Source organism: Chelonus insularis, unplaced genomic scaffold (genome assembly GCF_013357705.1).
Source record: "Chelonus insularis isolate UGA/USDA-ARS -01 unplaced genomic scaffold, ASM1335770v1 contig_94_pilon, whole genome shotgun sequence".
Taxonomy (NCBI): Eukaryota; Metazoa; Arthropoda; class Insecta; order Hymenoptera; family Braconidae; genus Chelonus; species Chelonus insularis.
This window is the reverse complement of record NW_023276783.1, coordinates 3,910,749-3,934,185: the sequence shown is the minus strand read 5'-3', so window position 1 is coordinate 3,934,185 and position 23,437 is coordinate 3,910,749. Positions and strand designations below refer to the sequence as shown.

Sequence of the window (23,437 nt, the reverse complement as noted above, 5' to 3'; positions counted from 1 at the left end):
TCACGTTTTTATAATGTAATTAAATATTCTATTTTTATTTATAAAAGTAAATATTTAAATAAATACTTATTTTAAATGAATGATACTAATAATGTAATAAACAAACTATGTAGAAAGAAAATATTATACGACATCATGAATAAAATGATGAAATTTTCAGTCGAACTTTCAAAATTGTATTATCGATAAATAGCCTACAAGATATTAAATAATAATATTTCATTCATCATCATTTCATTATAATTTTCTTAATTACAGAAATAATTTATTAAAATTTTTCATCTATTGTATAACGCAATAAGTAGGTAATATAACAAATTGTTTTAAACATTATTGTACAAGTTGCCACTATTATTTCTAAAATTTCTACTCAGTTCAAAGCAGTTCAATTAAGTAAATAACAATATTATCAGAAATTAGATAACAAATTATTTACATACGAATATTCTTCAGTGCAAGTACATCAAATTCTTATTTTTTAATTACAGTAGCTTTAGAAATGTGCAATATTATTACGTAATGATTTTTTGAAATATTCGAAGACTCAATTAAAATTAATAATTGACTCCGAACCAGTTGTGGATATTCACAAATTTATTTTATTTATAAAAAAACCAAATAAAATAATTGTGATTTCTATCTACATAAATACAATCGACTAGGATAATTAAGTTTCTGAAAACTGCTTCGTTTTTTCATTCCTAAGTATAAAATATTATAATAATATTATATTCAAACAAACTTAAAATTATTAACAATTATATTTACAATTTCTGGCAACTTGATAAATAACTTTTTTTTACTTCTTATTCACACTTCAATTTTATAATTCCTTATTCATAGTTTCTCATTATTTAATTCATTATTTTCCATAGGATTTGTTTAACATAGATTAATGTAAATGCAATTCAACTCATAGAATGTTTTAAGTTAAACAAAAACCCAATAACATACGATTTCATTTATTTATATTAATTCTTCATTCACAACTATGAATTCAGTTTTGTTTTTTTCTCCATTATTATTATTATTATTAATATTAATAAATCATTTAATGCATCGTACAAGCAATACAGGTTTATATTGGATTGAGGTTTTACGACATAATTATTAATCGTAACAATTATTTATAGAAAAATAGCTTATAAAACTTTGAAAGTTATGAAAATTTCATTCATAACTATGTATTATTAAAAACATATTTAATACAAATCAAACTTTAAATTCAATAAATATAATTTTACAACAACATATAAAACAGTGAAAAAAAAAAATTGGAAGTTATTTTTAAACTATCCTCGTCTCCAATTATTTTAATCATACTTCTTGATTTCAAAGTTGCTTCGTTACATTTTATTTATTTTGCACAAATGATTCTCATATTATTTCTAACTTTGGTAATTGATTCTTTTATAAAATAAATTTATTCCTATCTAATTATATAATTTTTTCCCTAATCTACCTATTTTTCACCACTCTTTTACTCTTTAAATACGTTCCTATACATATTTTGTTTAAAATGGTTTTCTATATAAAATTACCAAAAAACTGATATATTTTTATCATTGGCATTCATATTTAAAAAATTGTCAGTAGTTCTTAATCTACAATCAAAATCTCACACTGCATCAGAAAAGTTTTTTTACCATTTTTTTGATACTTCCTTCTTTTTTCACCTTTTTAACAGGTATTAGAATAGAATGTTCACTTGTCACATTTTCACTATTTTTACTATGTTCATTAAAATTAGTAATATCACCATTCTGATTATTAATATCCATACTATCTATGAGGACATTAAAATTTAATGGACTATCTTGTTCAGACCTAGAACTATCTGAAGTTCGAGAATTCCATTCCCAATTATCAAGTATTTGATGAGCACTTTGTGATTCATTATTTTTTAATTTTTCTCTTTTACTTCGTGTACATAAAGCAGTCTTCATAAATGAAGATGAATGAAGTTTAGCATTTTTTAAAATTTTTATGCCTCTTGGAGAATTATTTTTAAAATTATCAGTATGTTTAGTTACATTATCTAGAGATAATCGGCGTTCATTTTTTAATAATTCGTCTATCTGTGATTCTGGTGAATTAATTGATTGAATTTCTTCAATAGTAACTTGATTATTTGTCAAATTACTAATATTATCATCATTATCATGTTCCGTTGAAAATTGGTTTAACCAAGTACTGCAACTATCAGATTTCGTACTTGATACATTTGAATGTGATGAAGTTATATCTTCAATATGATCTGTAGAAGAAAATTTTTCTAAAGATACTAGTTTGGATAAATCTTTTTTTGAATTTGATAATAAAAAATTTTTCTTCTTTTTACTTCTTTTTTCCTTTTTGGCTTCTAATTTTTCATCAATCATTAAGTCTCTATAAGTTGCCTTGACCCGAGACGCTATTTCACTAGGTCGACGTCTTTTTTTCTTAGCAACATTAACTGTAGCTGACTCTGCACTCTTTCGTCTTGAAATTTTTTTATGAACCATAGTTTGATAATTCAATTTTAGAGTCGGATAAATAAAGTTTTTACCGACTACAACGATTATTACCAAAACACCAATCTCAATCAAAACCATTAAAATTTGCTGACTAAGATTTGATAATTTACCTTTCCAACTATTTCTATCATACAGAAGTTGATCAAGAGTTTGACTTAAACTGAACATTTGTTCTTGGAGTACGGAAATTTCTTCACTATGTTTTAAATCTTTCTCTTCACCTTTCTTAACTTCTTCATGTAGAGCAATAGTTGTACGTTCAAGTGCACGTTGTAATTCTTCAACTTGTTTTTTATACCGACGACTCAATTCTTCTAAATATTGACTACTCAATGACATATTTCGTTCTAAAGTTTTAATTCTATTTGTAAGTCTCAAAAATACCGATTCTTTTTGTTGCGGTGTAGAAGTAACAGTTGAATGCATTGATCCTGAAGAGCCAGATCCTTGTGTTGATGCATCATTTTCTAAATCTTTTAAATCAGATATAATTGAATCAATATTTACCTGATCTTGATGATTTAATTTTATATCATCTTTATCATTTACTTTTAATTTATCTTTTCTTATTTCAACTTCCATACTTTTCTCAGGTTTCTTACTTTCACCAACATTTTTCACTAATAGTGATTCCATATTACTATTTACTTCACATTTAACAGGCGATATTTCTGACGTTGACATTGCAATAGTTGATGCCATAATTGTTGCAGATAATGAAGGTTCATCTGGCATTTTCAAAGTTGGACTAGCAGAATTAACTAATGGTAATGGTGTAGTGACAACATCAGCTTGACCAATTTCTCTTGATGAATCTTTACTTGGCTCTAAAACTGGCACTGAAGATTGTCGTTTAATATTTTCTCGATTCAATATCTTTGTAGGTTTTATTTGTGAATCAATAGTTTCACTAATTTTAATGTTGTTTACTGAACTGGAAATTTTAGGATCACTGTTAATAGACGTATCATAAAAAGATGATATAATTTTTGAAGAAAACGATGGAAGGAACGAAGACGAAAAAGAAGCAGATGCAAATTCGACAGCTTCACAGTTTGTTGAATCAGATGCACATACTTCACTTTCTGATGTTATGGCATTTGGTGCGACAGTGAATTGAGTTGTATTTCCATTCAAAATAAAATTCACACTAAGTTGATTCTCTTTCGCAACAATTACATTACAGAGAGCTATTATATATTCTTTTGTGAAAATTGAAGTTATGAATGATTTAGATAAATTATTGACAGATGAAACTTTTTTATTTATTTTTTTTCGATCAACTGGCAAGGTGTTTTTAGTAATTGACGACGTTAAATTAATTCCATGTACTTCACATAATTCACCTTGATAAAGAGTTTGACTGAAAAATGATATTTTTAAAAGCGAATCAAGATAAGATGCTCTACAACTTAAAAGTTGAAAAACTTTAGCAAACTCATCATTAGTACAATTATTGCACAAAACGTTATATTTTAATGACATACAATTGTCAGATAAATGTTTCGTTTCATTGTTATTATCATCATTAACGTCATTATTATTAACATCATCATCATTATTGTTATGATTTTCATTATTATTATTATTATTATTATTATTATTATTATTATTATTATTATTATTAGCATCATCATCATTACTATTATTTATTTCAACTTCTGTCTTATTAATGACACTTGAATCACGCCTTTTTACTAAGATGTCAGCTGCTTTTCTGACGATGCTGATTACTGCATTTCTAGCACTTCCAAATAGATTTTTTGATGCACTTCCACCTTCGTAATCATCATCTAATATTTCGTCATCACCATCATAAAAGTCGTTTTCTACTGGCTCTTGTATATCAGTTTCCGTTTCGAGTACTTCAAATTCATTAGTACCGTAAGCGCGAAATAGTGAAATAGGACAAAAATGTTCTTTGTTATAATGAGAATGAAGTTCTATTTTAATAAATTTACCAAAAAGAAAAGGATGAAGTGTAAATGACTGAATATTCCTTTCATCTTTAGCAGTGAATTTTCCAACAAGACTCCATTCTCGTGTAGGAAATCTATCACTTATAAATACTGAAAAATCTTTTGGTCCTGAACTAAATAATTCAAAATTAGCTATTTCAATTTTTTTTGCTTGAATAGCTTCACAAAGTTGAACAACGAACCAAATTTTTGCTGTGCAAGTATTAAGCATGTATTCATCACGCGTAGTTACTAAAACATTACGTATATTTTCAGCTTCAGGATTAGCAGAAACTATTTTAGCACCACATTCAAATGATGCATAATTTTTTGATCTAATTTTCATCCCATTAAGATTTCTACCTTGTGTACCAGAATTTTGTAGTGAAGCATTGGGATGTGATTTTTCCTTTTCAGCTTCTTCCAATCTTTTTTGAGCCCATTCACTGAAGGAAGGGATATCTTCATGGTTTTCGGAACTACCAGAACCTACAAAACCATCCAAAACGACCGTGGCTGCTGGGTCGGAACTTCCTGAGACAAGTTTAGCTCGGACCGTTCCTTGGCCCAATTCTCCAGAGGTTGAAAATACTTGATCTGCGGATTTAATTGCTTCCTCATTGCTTTTAGTCGTTTTTTCACTCGTTTCGGAATCTCTAGAACTTTCTGGTTGGTTTGCAAAACTATCAATTGTTTTTTGTTCAGCTCTAACCACCACAACTTTATCATCTTGAAGTGATGCTGAATTTTCTAAAGATTCTTGAATATTTTGCGATCTTGTTTCGTTGGGATCAATAGTTCCTAAATGAACTACAGTCATAGATTGCGATTTAAATAATGGTAATGAGGACGTATCAGTAAAGATACCGCTGTTGAAATTCGAGATTATTGTCGCTTGAGAGATATTACTCGGTGAAATTTGCGTGGAATCATCGACAGAGAAATGAGGTTCAGCTAAACTATGTAGCTCTACAGATGGTGTGTCGATTAATGTTAATATTACTGCTTGACCAGTTTCCGATATGCTGTAAAAAAAACAAAAAATGTTTTAATAATTTGTTACAATCATAAACTAACGTTACTATAACTATCAATTAACATTTAATTAAGTGATTTATAATTAGATATCTATACATTAATATTGACTCAATGATTTTAACGAGATAGATCAGGTTTTATATTTTTTAAACCTCATTTTTGATCCCATTCGATGAATTTAATGACGATTAATTATAGGAAATAAATAAATAGTGTCAAAAAACTATTCTTTTATAGCTTGATGATTACAAGTGTGAACAATACAATCATTATTTGTTTACGTTATGATTATGATATAATAGAATAATATATAATATTCAAGCTTTTTAATATTAAATATTATTATTGTTTTAAATGAACATTAATATCTCCTAAGTAATAAAAGTAATGAAAAAAATTTAGAATTCTTTAAATTAATAACAAATAAACTTAAGCATTATATATTTGTATAATTTTCTCCATAAGTGCATAATTTATTACTTGAAAGTATTTAAGTTCAAATAAATCATGAAAATTGTAGAATTGAAATCAATATGTTTGACTGCGAGAAATTTACAACACAATTTTGTAAATCAAATAATTTTATGCTACCTTGAGTTAAACATGTAATACTAAGTATACCAGGGTCAGAAGAATATTCTTCACTCTAATTTGGACATTTTTTAACTGCTCGATTTTTAATAGTTTTAGTTATTTTTATCAGGTACTTGAATCCATACTGTTCAAAGTAATTATTATTCAATTAGTGATTTAATCAATGTCATGGTTAGTTCAATAAGGCTATGTTTCAATCATTTCGACGTATTTCGCAACATTTATGGCAAAAAGAAACATGTTCTCGTCAATTGAATTCATTAATGTCTAATTTCAATTTAAACAATTTTATGTTATTTCAATCTTATGCTATTAAGATTGGAATTAATGAAATTCTGAAAAATTGATCGAATAGGATAAATTCTATATTAGGAATCAATGTCATTGGCATGATTAAAGAACAAGTTTTAGATAATTTTCAATTATCTAATAATTAATGTATACTCAAACCTTATTATTACATTATATTATCAAGTATCAAGTATATTATATTAATGCAGAGAAATATATGAACTAATAAATTTTTTTTTTGATATGATATATGATAGTTAAAGTTTTATACATAAATGAAAGAATGAATGATGAAATTTTCAATACTTTTTTATTCTCACCGAGGGTTTAAGCACACTGGAATACACCATATTGTAAATGTTACTACGAAATAAGTAACAGCAGCCAAAGACACAGATCTTGGCTTTATATTTTGATTTTCAGATAATATAATACAACCAACTCTATTGATTATTCTTTTTGGCATTTTGTTTTATATTTTTATACACTACCAATTTTAAATTCACTAATTTGCAGAAAAAATAATATATTCCAATTTTTTATATTCAAATGTAGCGTTGATACACCCACTTGAAGATAATTTATTAATTTTCAAAACTTTAAGTCTATGATTTTCAAACAATTTTATTCATTATTCAGAAGTTTATCATTGTAACTATTCTGAACTTCTTTAAATATGATCTCTAAAATGACTTTCTACTATAAAAATTTAATACTCGGATCATTTGTATTTCTTTTGAATTGAAATAATAAAGGTTTGCATTATTATTTAATTGTAATGTTTAATTTAATAATTTAAAATATTTTATTTAATTATTTGCAACTTTTTATTATTATACATCAAATGAAATTATTCTTAGCTTATTTCTGGATAAAAAAATTTTAAAAGTGATAATTCTGAATTATTGCTCAATTAAATAGGCAAAATAAAAGAAAATAGACATAAATAAATAAAATTCAAAAAATGTTATTAAATAAATAATGGAAACACAAGATAAAATAGCCATGTTTGAATATTATTTATTTTACAATATTTTAAAAATATTCAACACAAAAATTAATTTAATTTACTGACAATTTATATTACATTATTTTATTTAATAAATTTCTTTTCTTTTGCAAACCTTCGTTATTATTTCGATTAAAAATATCAAATATACTTTTATTATGACACACACTTTAAGAATTAATCACATATTTCCAAATTAAATAGTTATCAATTCACAAAAAATATACATAAAAATTAAAATATTTATGAACTTCTGTTAGATGTTAATCCAAAAGACCGACTGAGCTTTACAGGTAACCGAATTAATTATTTATTGAACTCAGTTGTACCCATCATCAAACATAAATACTAAAACTGAAGTACATATCAAAAAATGACATTAATAAATGATAATATGATAAGAACCTACGTCAATTAAGGTAACTGCTACAATTTTTTAATAACTGCAATTATAATAAATATTTTATTTAAATCGCTCGAAGCAAATGTAAATCTTTAAAAACAGATTTATTCATATAAAAAATAAGAGTTGTTTTGATCTGGGGCAGTAATAAAAATGATCGTGTACATTATTGCCAGTCAATACTGATTTTATTAAAGATTATTTCTTAGGCCATTAACCTGAAAATGGAAAAACCAGCACAAGCTCATAATTTTTTCTTTAATTAATTAAATCAAATTTTTAATGTTTAATTTTCTGCCCTGTATTAAAATTTATTAATCTTTTTTATCTTCCAATGTTTATTTAAAAAAATAAATTAATTACAACTATTAATACACTGTATTTATTATTAATATCTCAACTACTATTATTTTATTTAAAATCTATTAATAAATCATTCACATATTATCTCTTTGGTAAAATGATGACGTACTATACAGTACTAGTGAGTATTTAATTGTCATAAATTTTTTAAATAATTTAAATATTTTATCAATTATATTAGATTAATAAGTAAGCTGATTATCATTAAAATACAATAAAAGAAGAATTTGAATAGAAATATTTTAAACAAAAAGTAAACATTCATTTTTAATAGTTAGTAAGATAAACTAATTTTTTGAAATATCTAGTTCACATACGTAACTTACTTTAAAAGAGTATCTCCTTAAATGATTCAATTAAATAGAGGTAAGTTGAAGTACTAATGGAAATTTACTGAAACGTGGGTAGATGTTAGATTATGGTACAAGAATGTTACAACTTCCATCCTCTTTTCTAGAAATAGCTATTATCATTATCATGTTGGTAATGAATTTTTTTTCTCGATATTGTTCTTTTTTCAACTAAAATTTGATAATTATCATTAATAATTAAATATATATTATTAAATATAATGTAAGTGTCAAATTAGAAATTGTTCATGTATTATGTTGATAATGTATGTAATTCAATGTAATTTCCAATTCATATTAATTTCAAATAATAAATAATGAATTCAAATAAACAGTTCTGATGAACTGTATCATTGAGGACTTGAATATAATAGTAAATATCAATTACTATTCATAATTTATCAAATTTAAAAACCTTTAGGAGTTTGATAATTAAAAGTAGTTGAAACAAAATACATAAATGATTTTATTATCTCTCATGTTCTTATTACTTAGTGGAATAATTTTTGTTCGATTGGTGATAGAGTATACTCAAGAATGCTAGTGTTATCTTCATCATCAACTAGCTGGAATCAATTCTAGTACTGTTACATTAGATGATATGTTGATGCAAAATATTATAATATGGAATTTAATTTTAATTAGATTTCAATCAAATCACTAATAAAAAAATTGTGAAAGAAAGCAAAATTCTGACGAACAAATGGGCAAATTCTTTTTTTTATCAAACATTGGATGTTAAAGAAACAAGGTTGGAAAAAGATCAATATAATTTTTAAAACAAAACATTTATTTATTTAATAAAATGAAATTACTTCGATATTAAAAAGATATTTGAAGAAAAAAGGATTTTAAAAAAATGAATATTGAATCTCAAGTCCCTTAAGTTGACTAAGATATTTTTTCTCAGTAATTTTCAACCAACACCAATTCTTTTATGTTACTGGGAAGTTAATATAAGCAATAAAGTTCAATAAAGAAGAAAAAATTTACAACTAATTTGTTGTAGGATTTAATTAATATAATGACAGGCACCTGTAAATTGTATGATACTTCAATAAAATGATATGTAACAATATATTTAAATATAATTGGATATCAAATTTCTTTGAATCTTTTTATAGACAATATTAAAAAGTTTGTAAACTAATTATTTATTAAAAATTCAATCATTATAAAAGATAAAAATTCTAAAATTATTTAATGTTATACAACAATTAGCTTGATAAAAAAATGTTATAATTATAATTTGATTACAACTAATTTTATTTTTAATTATTTTTTTTTAGATTGATCATTACTAACAAGCTATTTTAAAATATCTATATTATTTTGCCACAGAATGATTTTGTGTCATGTAATTAATAATGATTTATTATTATTGTTGTATAATTGTTTATCCCTTAATTAATTATTGAAAAAGACAGATGATCAATTTACTATTTGACTCATTAGTTTTTATTGCATGTAATAAATTTAAAGTAATAAAGAATTAATCGAGTTTTAATTACTTGAAAAACAAATAAACTATGTGATTAAAAGTATATTCTTGCATAAAATTAAGAGTTTATCATGTTCTTGACATTTATAATATTATTATTATCATCATTAATAATGATAATAATATGATCTTCTTTTTCTCTAGAACTTTTCGGAAATCTATAATCTATCTAATGTCTAAATAAATAATTATTACTCTAAAATCATATTCTAATTATTATTTGCTCTCAAGATATAATGTTATTGTGAATAAATGCAGTTGATTAATTGGTGTAAACTAATTACCAAGTATTTATTATTATTACTAAAATTAAAGTCATTAAATTCTAAAACTGTTCAGTTGTTTTTTTTAAATTTGATTTTTTATTTTTCTTAATTAAACTTAATTCGATTTTTAAAATAGATCTCAAGTCTACATGTTATTAATTTGTCATTATTGCCTATAAAATATTATTATAATTACATTTTACAGATCTCTTATTGAATTGTTCATCTTTTATTATTTCCAATATATTAGTAACGATTTATATTAAAAGGATAAATTAATCCTGAAACAAAAGTATTAGATCTTTTTATTTTTTATAGTAAATTGTTCATATACTATTAGAGCAAAAACTCTAGAAATGATTAGGATTCATAAGAAAATAACCAAATATTCATGGTTAAGTAGAAGAATGATTTAAGTGGATATAAGATTTAAAATCTCGTTATTGAGATGTTGAAAGGTAACATTTATAAAGAATAATGCAAACTCTTAGACAAAGTTGAATATAAGTTAGTTGGAAGATGGTGAAAATTGTTATGTACATGTTTGGTGTATGTTCAACCTGTTTCCTAAGAAATAATTAATTCGGAGTCTTAAGTTTAACTAGACAAAGTTTTATAGGGGCTTTTATATTTAATTATTTATAGAAAAATTAATTATATTGCTAGCTCTGTCACTGTAATAATATGGTACTTTTAAAATATTACATATTACATCAATGCTTCAAAATGATTTCATTATTCTGTAAACTTATGATTTGATGATGATGTATTAATCTCCAGTTAACATAAATTTATTTATATTTCCTTTAATTCTGGAGGTCAGGTATAAAGAGTTGAGGCAATTGCGAATTAAGTACACTTAGTCGTTACTTATGTTAAAAGTGGGGATTTGTGACATCTGATGTTCTGACAGACGTGACACTTCTAGCACTTGCAATAAGCTCATTGCTTTACACACCATGAATTTTTGTTAAAAGTTTTTATTTTCAAAAAAAAAAAAAAAAAAATCAAAAATTCCAAATTTGTTCAATCTGATGAAATTGAGAAGTTTTTTTTAACTTTTTTAAAATTTATAATAATTGGAAAATTATTCGTTAAGTGTATGAAAAGGAACTATATAATTTGTCTGAATAACTATGACAGTGATGAAGAATAAAAATTATTAATGTTCATCAAATATTGAAGAAGTCTAATTTTGATATTTTTCTTTTTTTAATTTCATATTTATTTAAACAACAATTTCTATTAATTTGATTTGAAATTTACTAAAATAATGGCACAAACAGAAGAAAATACACCTACTATTTCCACTCGATTTAAACAATATTTTAAAGAAGCACCATTTTTTTGTAAGATTATTGAAGTGGTAAGTTTTTTCTTCTTCAATAATAAGTTGATAAATTATTACAATATGAGAAAAAGAAATAAAGATAATATTTGATATCTTCAGATATTTTGTGTCATTTCGGTGGGATTGATTATTGATCCATTCAATGATCAAATGCAACAAAATTTGAATCATGCAGGAATGATTTATGTTTCGATTTGTGGATATATAATGATCAACTTGATTGTTATCATTTGCTACCTCTATGGAGAAAAAATGAATAAGACAATGGTAATTATTTCATATTTTATGACTTTACTGAAACAATATATTTTGATTTATTCTCTTATTGGTAATTTAAATAAATATATTAACATATTAAGAGAAAAAAAATAGTTGAATTTATTATTATGTGCTAATTGTTCATTTAAAATCATAAACAATTAAATCCTTTCTTTGCCATGAAAGGAATTAATTATAAGATTTGTAACTGGAAATTATCATATTATAGTAAATCCAATGTTTTTACTTTTCTCACAGTATAATAATGTGTAAAACTTTTTATCAATTCATACATACATGGTTCATTAGAAAATAGTGAAACACTTTAACGATTCTAAAATTTATAGAAATATTAATATAAGACAATACCACAGTATTTTAGAACGTTTAAGGTAGACACAAGTGATTGATACACTTGGTAACTATATTGTAGATTATTTGTTGAAATATTTATTCGCAAAAATTCATTTATTGAGAATATGATAAATGACTTAGAAATGTCAATAAAAAAATTTACAGGTCAAAGAATACAGTGAGTCCTTTATAACAAATGTATGTCATGTATAGTATATTCAAGAAGATAGTTAATTGGAATAAGTTTGAAATAATCATTTCTAATTAATCTCTTAACAGATAATAATCTTTTAATTTCATACCCAAAAATATCAAATTAAAAGGTGTTCTAAGTGTTTCACTATTTTCTTGTCAATCTTATATTTTTTCAGCCCAAGCTTTTTTATTGTCGATACATTTGGTATCTAAACAAGTGTTAATATTATTTAATTAGACTGTTCCTTTCGAAAATATGAACTATTTGAAATCGTTGTTAATTTACAATAATGAATTGATATTCACATGGTTTAAGATGATCTAATTATCCTACCTAGGGCTCAATACTATTCTTTACCATACTTATATCCAAGAATTTACACTTCTTAATTAAAAAAGTTAACTTTCAGCGTTCTAGAAAAATACACTGAAATGAAACTCTGATAGAATAATACACATTGCTGTAATAGTTTATTCTCATTATTAAATAATAACTTGTGGTTTTATATGTCTATAATCTTACATTTGATCATAAAATAGTAATATTCACATCCTTTGATTAAGATAAATGTCAATATTTTTGAAAAACTTTATATCTAAGTTGAATAATTTTTTTTGCATTATTTTGAAATGAATATTTAAGGTAGTTGTGAAGGCAATCATTTCAGATACCATTGATAACTATTCAAATAATTTCGACATCCAATTTTGTACTTAATTCAATGTGACAGTATTTAGTTAATTAAATAAATACAAAATAATTAATAAGTGATTAGTATGTTAGAAACTGTTCCTACAGCTATATTTTGTTTCAATGTAGAGGTATAGTGAAGAAAAAGTATTTTTCATTATTATTTATGAATAAAATATTATTGTAGAATAATTTATTAATTTGTTAATTAGCCAATAACTTGACTTATTTACAATATCGCAATTCAATGTTTTTATTATATTATAATTTTAAAAAAAATCATTTTTTTATTATTATTAAATGTACTTTTTACTTTTTTTCAGGCATTAGTTTTCTCTGGATTGGGAGCAATAATGTGTTTTGCGGCAGGAGTAATACTTATCTACGATTGGAAGAATTTTCAAAACAATTACATTTCTCGATACTACGATCAATATCTCGAGCAAATGCTTGCTAGTGGAATTTTTGCCATTTTAGCAGCTTTTGTTTTTGCTATCGAAACGTATATTATCTACAAACAAAATGAAATTAAATAATAATAGTGCCTTTATCAGGGTTATTGCCCTTTTTTTTAAAAACAACTGAATTCATTGAATTTAATGCCTAGAACGACCAATAATATTTCATGGATAAAATATGAAGGAAATAATAAAATTAATTTCAAATACAATCGACATTTTTTAACATGAATTTTGATATCAGCATTGTTTTTTTCTAAAAGCTATTATTATAATTATTTACTTTTATTAATATTCTATAAATAAATAGCTGACAATTGATAGTTAAAAAAATTTTTTTAATATATTAACATTTTAAAAAGTTTAAATAATTTTTATAAAATTGTAAACATCCAATTATTTTGTATTTTTCAATCAGCTTTTACAATAATAAGTTTATAAAAAAATATGTTACCTCTTGTTTAATAAGGGTTCAATAGAAAATAAGATTAGATGTTACAATACAAAAATTAGTAATGTTATGTCATAAGATCTTTCTGTTTCCTAATCGAATTTTGAAACTTATTAGATGTTTTATAGAATATAAATTAAATAAGAAAACATTTAATGTACTACAATTCTAACATTCCCGATATACCAACTATCTTTGAATCAATAAGAAACCTGTTGCTTATTAGAAAATGTAGCTTTTTTAATTCATTGATTTTTAAATAAATTATTAAAAGTATTTTGTTTATGATTTAATTAAAATATTAATGAGTCTTTTTTTTTATTTAATCTTTAATTATTTGTTTTACTAAAAAACAAATATTAAATCCAAAAAAAATATTGTTAGCAGATTGTTAGCAAATTTTGTTAACAGATTATTTATTTATTTATTTATTTTATTGATTATTTTCATCAGTTCTTTGTGCAGATTAATATTCAAGTCATGAGGAATATATTGGAAAAAATTGATTAGTTTTAGAGAATCTTGGAGCAAAATTAATATAAGGAGTTTCATTTGGCAATTATAAATCACATGCTTATGTTACATTATTAGGTGAAATTTGGCTTCAATACATGCATTACACGCAACGTGAAGTTTAGATCATAAAAGTAATATGTTCAAAATTATTAATTATTACACATTAAATTACTAAATAATCAGCCAAGCTTGCGTGTACATATTCTATCCTTGACAATATCGACAAAAGAATTGAATGAAACATAGAAAATAATAAACCATTTTTAAACAATGAAAATAACACAATAGAATCGTCATTAATAGAATTATTAAATCAATAAGTCTTATAAAGAAATATAACAAAAAATATTTATCAATAATTCATTAAAAATTTTCCAGAAAATAAATTTAAATATTTCATCATCTGTTCATTAATAGTTATTTAAACAATTTCATAGAAATATTTTGATTAAAAATACAATAATTGAAAATAAGCAATTTAATTTTTAAGATCTGTTGTAATATGCTAAAAAAATTTGATAGTAATAAATCACCAACTGGAAAAATTATTGTGATCTAAAGTCATATCTACATAAAAAGTTTTTAACATTGAATAGTTATGAGTTTGAATGAAATAAATATGAATGGGAGATACGAATGATTGATTATCAATAATGGTCCATTATGTTTGAAAGAAAATTGTGAATGAATGTGATCATGAAATCTACACCAATCATTGTTTGATAACTGTTATTAATAATTTCTAATTGATGTTATTAATATTAGTAATTCCGTATGCATCAACCCCATAAAAGTTTTAAAGAAATTGTTTTGCCCCATTTTTTTTTAAATGTTTTTTTAATTTTAAAATGTAAGAATATATATTAAGAATATTTGCATTATATATTTTTTTGCCTTTAAATTGATTTTAATTACATTATGATTTAAATTATAGTTTTTTTAGAAATAAAAAAAAGGTGCCTAACTGATTTAACAAACATTCGATGTCATAATATTGATCTAAGTATGCATCAATTGTATTGTCAATACAAAGCCAATATTTCAATTTTTATGCAAGTTATTATTTAAAGAAAATTTGTTCACAATTTACCTACATACGTTCACTCATTTCTTTTAAAAATGATCTTAAAGAACATTTGGAACTTTAATTATTGAACTAATTACAATAACAAACTTCTCAATAGATGAATTTGGTAATAACTCTAAACATTAAATGCCAGAAAGAATATGTTACAATAACATCAATATTTTTTTAAGACGTACGAATCAATCGCATTATTTAAAAAACTTATAACGGATCAAGATATTCTTCCAATTTTAATTTCACATGAAAAATTAAAAAATATAACAAAAAAAACAACTGACATTTTTTCCACATGATTTTAACTGATAGTTTATGATAAACTGAGTTTATAAGTATGAGAATTGAAACTAAATCACGGATGTATCATTGTGCCAGTTTTCTATACGCGTGCGAATAAAAAGATTTGGCTTTCGTAGACAAGTACCGGAATGATGACTGAACTTTAGATTCTGAATGTATAAAACACGTTAACGAAGGAACGCTTTCTATTTAACAGAAAAAGTGGAAATTCATAAGCGGGAGGGAAATTTGCTCCAATAAATTAATTAGAATAAAAAGAAGTTAAAGCTGATTAACAATAATACATCCGCACTCATACATAATTACACTTATACTGAAAAATATGTAAAAAAAAAATTAAATACTGTAGATATCATTTTTTAATGTTTGTTGATTTTTACTTTTAATGTATTTGATTTTCAAGATTCATTAGAACTTGCACTACATAAATCAGACAATTGTTCGTGATTTAAACCTTTGTTATACAGAAGAAACTATAAAGTGTTACTGATGCCAGAAGGGTATACGGCAAACTGAGACTTTTTGGCATCAAGAATGTCATGTAAGATAGATTTTTAAAAAATCAATTGTTAAAAGATCCGAGTTAGTTATATTTATTATTATTATCAAATTTTTTTTGATTGTAATTTACTTGAATTTTAGATTGAAAATAGTAATTCATGATAACAATTGTTTATATTTATTTCATCAATAAAATCACGAAGAATTATTATTTAACATAAACTATCAACTCAAATATACTCTTGTTATCAGTTGAAATGGATTGTGAGGATTAAAGACATCTTCATTGATAAATATTCAAAATTACAATCAAATTTGTCACCATAATCTTTACTCATTTTAATAATTTTTTGCTTCTATAAATAAAAGATAGTTAAAAAATGTCTTCATGATCTAAAAATTAACTTGATTTAAATTAAATAAATTATATATAATTATTTTTAATATTAATATGTAGTGATTGACTGAAAAAGTAATCTACAATAAATATTGAGATAATGTAAATCTAATAAAGTGGTAAATGTTTTCCTGTTTATTTACTTCAATATTATCAACTTTCAATAAACCTCTCTTTGACACTATTTCTATCATACCTGAGAGCATCATTACCACACATTCTATTTTATTGATGTCAAAAAGAATTTTATTATGTTGAAATTAAAGTGTACTCAAGTGTCTTAAGATAAGATAAATTGTTTAAAAAGAAGTAATTGCGTGAAAAAACTTATTCCATTAATTTTCGTAACAATTCACCAAAATAAGGTAAAAAATGGGGTCAACGTTAGTTAGCAAGTTCATGCTGAAAGGTCGCGTGAGTTCGACTACTTTAAATATGTAGTTTATTTATTCACTGCAACAGCGAGAAAATCTTTATATATAGAAATATGTATAATTTACGCGGTATTACCTTTCAATGTTAAATTGCAAGGCTTCTTGTCGACATAGACATTGAAAAATGATTCTAGCTAACTGATTTCACGTGGACACAATTACACGAAGGTTTCCCAATTATCTTGCATTGCTTTTATTAATTTTTTTTTTTTCTATTGAAAACATCTGATATATGATAAATGATATAAATCATATTATTCAATACTACAGTGATTTTTATCCCGATAAAACTTTGTTGAAGCTACAGTTGAGTAATGAATTTTATTTATGTATATATATTTAATAATTCATCTATTTTCAACTTGTAAACATGCGTCATTGCTACTAAAACTTTTCCTACAATTTTTAAACGTAATTGTTGTAATAATTATCTCTATATAATTTTAGAAATTCATAGACTTTTTTAACTCAGAAAACCATTGAAAGTAAGACAAAGCTTTTTGAAGTTGAGTATTTATTTGATTTAAAGAATAATTTTATATTATATTGTATATCATGGTTAGAATATTGTATTTAAAATGAATACCGATTTCGTAGATGACTTTTTTCTCATTTTTAAAACAGAATTTCATTAATTTTAATAAGGGTAAGAAAAATGATCACTACTCACCCTTGAGAAAGGTTAGGTTGTTGAGTAAAATTTTCAGTAAGTGTATTAAGAGTTTTTGTTCCATGTTTTTCTTCTTTCTCGTCTTCTTTTATAACATTTTCTTTTTCTTCTAAACTATTTTGTTTCTAAAATACGTCAAAATAGTTATCAGACAATAAATTTTTTTTCTCATTAAAAAGCAGTTCTTTTATCAAATACTTTATGATACTCACATCAAAATATTGTTTTTGTTCAGTCTTATCATGAAGACGTAATTGAATTTTTGGAGTTAAAGTGCTTAATGTTATGAAAAGATCTTCTTCGTTTTCATCAACATAATTCAAAGTACGATTGTCTATGACCTCTGGTTTTATGCGATTTGGTATAGGCCCAGGTATTTTTTCACAAGCAGCAATCAGAAATATAACGCCACTGAAAGAAAAAAAATAATATACAAATGCACTTTGAGTATTTTTAAAGATCTAATCTTCTGTATTTATTCTATAATTCATAATATGTTACGACAAAAAGATGATATTTATTTTAAATAAAATATGTGATAAATATATGTCATACTTTTTAGGTATTAAATATGTAAAATTATTTTTTGTATAAAACAAATGTAAATATCAAATTTTAACTGAACAATATATATATATATATATTTAATTATTACATTTAAAAGAAAAAAGTATTTATTAGTTGCTTTGCAACGTGTACAAGTCTCACCTTAATGCTGATGAAATTAACACAAAAATCCAACAAATATAAAAAAACTTCATCTTATTACTTCAAAAAATACATTAACCTATCAATATCCCGTTTTTTATCACTTATAATCATTATGTATAATATTTTGAGTATATTTTTTACACTTTTTTGAATTATTTCCATTATAATACAACATGAAATGATGAAATAAAACAGACAGACAAATTCATCAACTCAAAATTGACTGGTTTTATCACTATTTCATAAAATACCGAACGTAAATTTTATAATTAAAAAAACCTCGATCGATTTGTCATAATATTAACGGAAAAATTAACAAAACAATTATTTTCTTTTGTCATTGTGCCTTAAAACGATGAATTCGACCTTGTCAGAAATATTATAAACTTTTCTCCACGCTGTCCGTATTTCATTCGACATTGCAAGTATATTTTCTGTAAAAAATGTAACGATTGGAATAGAAATACTGATAAGGTGAAAAACTCATCCCTCGATTACGATTCTGACAAGTGGTGGGAGAAATGAGTTGAATGATTGTTGCATCCGCCATTTCACCTAACTGTAGATGGCAATAACGTAAATCAGCAATTGGGTTCCGGTCTATTTAATAAGAAGAAAATATTTTTCTGATATTACGTAACACACTTGTCTCAAAAAAATGAAGAAAATTCAATTTTCAATTTACAATGTCTCAAAAATGGCGTCGACTCGTAACATACTATACTTAAATGATGTGCGCATGCGCCAACAATAAATAAAATTGTCAAAAAAATAACATCGGATTTTTGGTAAGCTACCTCCTTCTACTTTGATATTTTATCGTCCTACATATAATATATACATTTTGTAATAATCAAAATAAAAAGTTTTGAATGCAATAACCTCACAATTCAATAAACTCTTCTCTTTTAAAAAATGCGTTAACTATTTAGAAACAGAAGTACGTCACTCTTGAGCTCTACTGTATGATAATAAATCACATCAACAATGATACAAAATAAGTATTTGAACATAATTTTGAATTTTAAATTTCCTTCACACCTGTAAAGCAATATTATTACATGATTGATTGAATTATACTATCAAGAGAACATCAAGAAAGTATGTGTCTCTAATTTTCTAAACATCTGCCATAGTCTTTAAATGCATAATTGAAATACAAGCATTGGTAATTAATGTTTATTTAATCCATATTAATTGATAAATTTTTATTAAAATGTTTTGAATGATTTATTCCAAGATTTGTAGATAAGATAACACAATTTTATGCTTCTTTTACAGTTCATGAATCATTAAAAAATAATTTTTTTGACAAAATATAAGCAAGATGTCAATTGAAAATGATATTTTTGATAACATTGAAACACAATTACCACCAGATTTTGAAGATGATGTTGTTCAAGAGGTGTTAAAGACTGGAACTGATTTACGTCAATATTCTCGACAAATTGAAAAAGAATTGAAAGAAGTAGAAAATAAATCTATACAGGATTATATTAAAGAAAGTCAAAATATAGCTAGTTTACACAATCAAATAGCCGCGTGTGATAATATTTTAGAGGTAAATAAAAATTATATGAAACGATAATTAATTATACCTGATTAAATAATATGGAAATTATTTTCTAGAAAATGGAATCAATGCTGATTGGATTCCAAACAGACTTGGGAAGTATAAGTTCAGAAATATTAAATTTACAAAGAAGATCAGTTGCAATGAGTCAACAATTATCTAACCGACAAGCAATTCGTGGACCTTTAAGTCAATTTATCGAAGATATTACTGTTCCAGAACCTTTAATTATGTAAGAAGCAAAAATGTGATTTTTATTTTTGTTAGTCAAGGAAGAAAAAATTATCAGGAATGTTTATCACATTCATTAAAAAATAACTCTATACTTTCATTAAGTATTTTTAGTTTCAAACACTATTTTTTCCAGGGGAATAATGGAGTCTCCAGTGACAGATAAGAATTTTCTGTTATGCCTCCAAAACCTTAATCATAAGATAAATTTTATCAAAGAACTAAGTTTCAAAGAGGCTAAATCTTGTGTTGATGTAAAAGATGTTATAGAAAAATTGAAAATTCAAGCGATGGTTAAAATTCGTGCATATCTTTTAGAACAAATATATAAATTTCGTAAACCGATGACAAATTATCAAGTACCTCAGAATAATATGCTTAAATATAAATATTTTTTTGAATTTATTTTGGCTAATGAAAGGAATGTTGCTGAGGAAATTTGTAGTGAATACATAGATACTATGAGCAAGATTTATTATTCCTATTTTAAATCATATTCATCAAGATTGATGAAATTACAGGTAATATAACATTAAATTAGTATAACAGAATAATTATTATAATTATAATTGTACTCTAGTTTTTGAGTATGATATTAATTATTTGTAATTAACAATTGCTTAGTTTGAAGAGAAACCGTCAAAAGATGATTTAATGGGCGTAGAAGATACTGCCAGCCGTGGATTATTCCATAAGTCATCATTGAAAAATCGAGGTACAGTATTTTCAATTGGTAATAGAGGAGACGTTTTAACTTCACAATTAGAACAACCTATTATTGTACCTCACACTGCATCTAAAACACGTGTAAGTTTTTCAATTTAATTTTCATGTTTTTTCTATGAAAATGATTTAATGAATATTTATGATTGAAATCAGTATCATTATGAAGCATTATTTCGGAGTGAACAGTATGCTCTTGTTGACAATGCGTGTCGAGAATATCTATTTCTCACAGAATTCTTTAAAGTGCGGGGATCTCAGGCTATGGATATTTTCAATCAGGTTCGTAAAAATAATAAAAAATAAATTAATATATTAATTAGTCTTATCGATTCACATACATAAAATTCGATTGGATCATTTTAGGTCATTGGAAGCACATTGAATATAATGCAGAAAAATCTTCAATCATTCGTTGAAGAATCTTATGATACAATAGCACTTTTTCTGTGTCTTCATCTTGTAATGAGATATCAAATGGTTTGTCATAAAAGAGCTGTACCTGCTCTTGATAAATACTGGGACACTTGTACATCTATCATTTGGCCGAGGTTCTGATAAGTTTTATTTTTTTATAAACTATCTTCAAAAAGTAAGATATATATGAAGAATTGGTTATTTTTCATAGATTTCAATCTATTTTTACGATGAACATTCAAAGCATAAAAGACTGTGATCCATTGAAATTCAATAAAGAAACTGGTCCTCATTATGTAAGTTAAACAAAATGTAACAAAGAAATTCTGTTCTTGTTGATGTATTGGTATGTTTAGATAACCCGAAGATATGCAGAATTTAGTGCAGCAGTCGTAAGCATTAATGAAGGATTTCCATGTGAAGGTGCCACATTACTTCTTGCTGAACTTCGTGAAGCAGTTCAATGTTTTCTTTTAAGAATGGCTGCTATTTTTCCTCATAGAATTCAACAACTTGTATTTTTAATAAATAATTATGATTTAGTTCTTGGAGTACTTATGGTAATTAAATATCAAATTATGGAATTATTATTAGGAATTTATTTTCAATACATACCTGCTATTAATAATAAATTATTTATTTTTAGGAAAGAACTCGTGATAGTTCAAAAGAAGTGGAAAGTTTTAAAGAACAACTCAATGCTAAATCATCAGAATATGTAGAAGAAATACTATCACCATATTTTGGTGGAATAATTCAATTAGTTAAAGAATCTGAAACATTAATCGAGAAAGGTTTGACTGAAGATGCAGTGAAGTTGCATGAATCTCGAGCTCTTGATCTTGTTCAATCATTTACAAATAACTGGAAACGATCTCTTTCTGATATAAATAGTGAAATATTGAAATCATTTCCCAATTTAGTATTGGGTGCAGCTCTAGTTCAAAGAACTATGACACAACTGGTAGAATATTATCAACGATTACATAAAATTTTACCAGCTAATGCACGTGCACAATTAACAAATATCCATCATATTATGGTCGAAATTAAAAAATATAAAATGAATTATTAATCCTAATATAGATATTAAATATATAATGAAATAATGTAAATTTTAAAAAGTTCTTTCGAAACAAAATAAGTAAGAAGATTTTAAATATATAAAAAATACATTGTAAAAAATATATAAAAGTTTTTCACTGGACAAATATAATACAGTAAAGAATGAATTAAATAAAGCTAAAATTTATATGTAAAATACTTCTTATTACCAAATATTATTTTAATAATTATAACTGTAACAAATTTTAAGAATTATTTTAAGAGTGTCAGATTTTTTTATTGTTAAATTATCTTGTTTTGTCAGAGTTGGTGGTTCAGCAGGGATCATTACAACTGAAGTTGTAGAATAACTTTCAATACAATTGCAAAATCAAAAGTGTAGAAGAAGAAAAAAATGCATTCAAAAGTAGGAGAATCTACGACGGTAGTTTCATTGATTGTTGTAGCTTCTGTAGATGTTGAAGGAATTACAGATTTATACCATGTGTTAAACGTGTTATATTATAGGACAGGAAACTGCTAATGCAGCATAATTTCTGGTTGTGATTTTGTGCTTCGCTGCTTTGAATAGCTAATACGTGTTGTGATTCAAATTCATTTATGTAAATATAAAATGATGGAATCAAGTATTAGTGCATTTAAATTATTCTATAAAATTTCATAAATGTTTTAGTTAATATCATGGAAATTTTCAATAGAAATTATACTTAACTATCTGGCATTTAAAATAGTTATAAAGGAAATGGTACAAAAACAGTAAATATATTG

At 24.5% G+C, this 23,437-nt stretch overlaps 3 protein-coding genes across 4 annotated transcripts; 2 read left to right on the top strand and 1 right to left on the bottom strand.

Annotated features, from left to right (window-relative positions):
- Nucleotides 1-203: 203 nt before the first annotated feature.
- LOC118072593 (SUN domain-containing ossification factor) lies at nt 204-19,323 on the bottom strand. The gene is made up of 4 exons (XM_035092587.1): nt 18,658-19,323; nt 18,162-18,360; nt 17,950-18,074; nt 204-5,499 (listed from the first exon to the last, which is right to left on the bottom strand). Exons 1-4 carry the CDS (start codon nt 18,708-18,710, stop codon nt 1,629-1,631), a joined length of 4,248 nt encoding a protein of 1,415 aa, XP_034948478.1. The 5' UTR covers nt 18,711-19,323; the 3' UTR covers nt 204-1,628.
- Nucleotides 11,235-13,903, top strand: LOC118072595 (uncharacterized). The gene is made up of 3 exons (XM_035092590.1): nt 11,235-11,655; nt 11,740-11,907; nt 13,462-13,903. The coding sequence occupies exons 1-3, from the start codon at nt 11,563-11,565 to the stop codon at nt 13,672-13,674; spliced, it is 474 nt and encodes a 157-aa protein (XP_034948481.1). The 5' UTR covers nt 11,235-11,562; the 3' UTR covers nt 13,675-13,903.
- Nucleotides 19,324-19,387: 64 nt separating the features above from the next.
- On the top strand, nt 19,388-23,399 carry Vps52 (vacuolar protein sorting 52). Of its 2 annotated transcripts, XM_035092589.1 has the most exons (11): nt 19,388-19,448; nt 19,593-19,828; nt 19,942-20,221; nt 20,290-20,465; nt 20,601-20,985; nt 21,089-21,271; nt 21,344-21,469; nt 21,554-21,738; nt 21,816-21,900; nt 21,961-22,164; nt 22,251-23,399. In XM_035092589.1, the coding sequence occupies exons 3-11, from the start codon at nt 19,988-19,990 to the stop codon at nt 22,677-22,679; spliced, it is 2,007 nt and encodes a 668-aa protein (XP_034948480.1). In that variant the 5' UTR covers nt 19,388-19,448; nt 19,593-19,828; nt 19,942-19,987; the 3' UTR covers nt 22,680-23,399. The 2 variants fall into 2 exon arrangements, with proteins under 2 accessions (XP_034948480.1, XP_034948479.1); XM_035092588.1 differs by lacking the exon at nt 19,388-19,448 and having other exon boundaries at nt 19,498-19,828.
- Nucleotides 23,400-23,437: the final 38 nt, after the last annotated feature.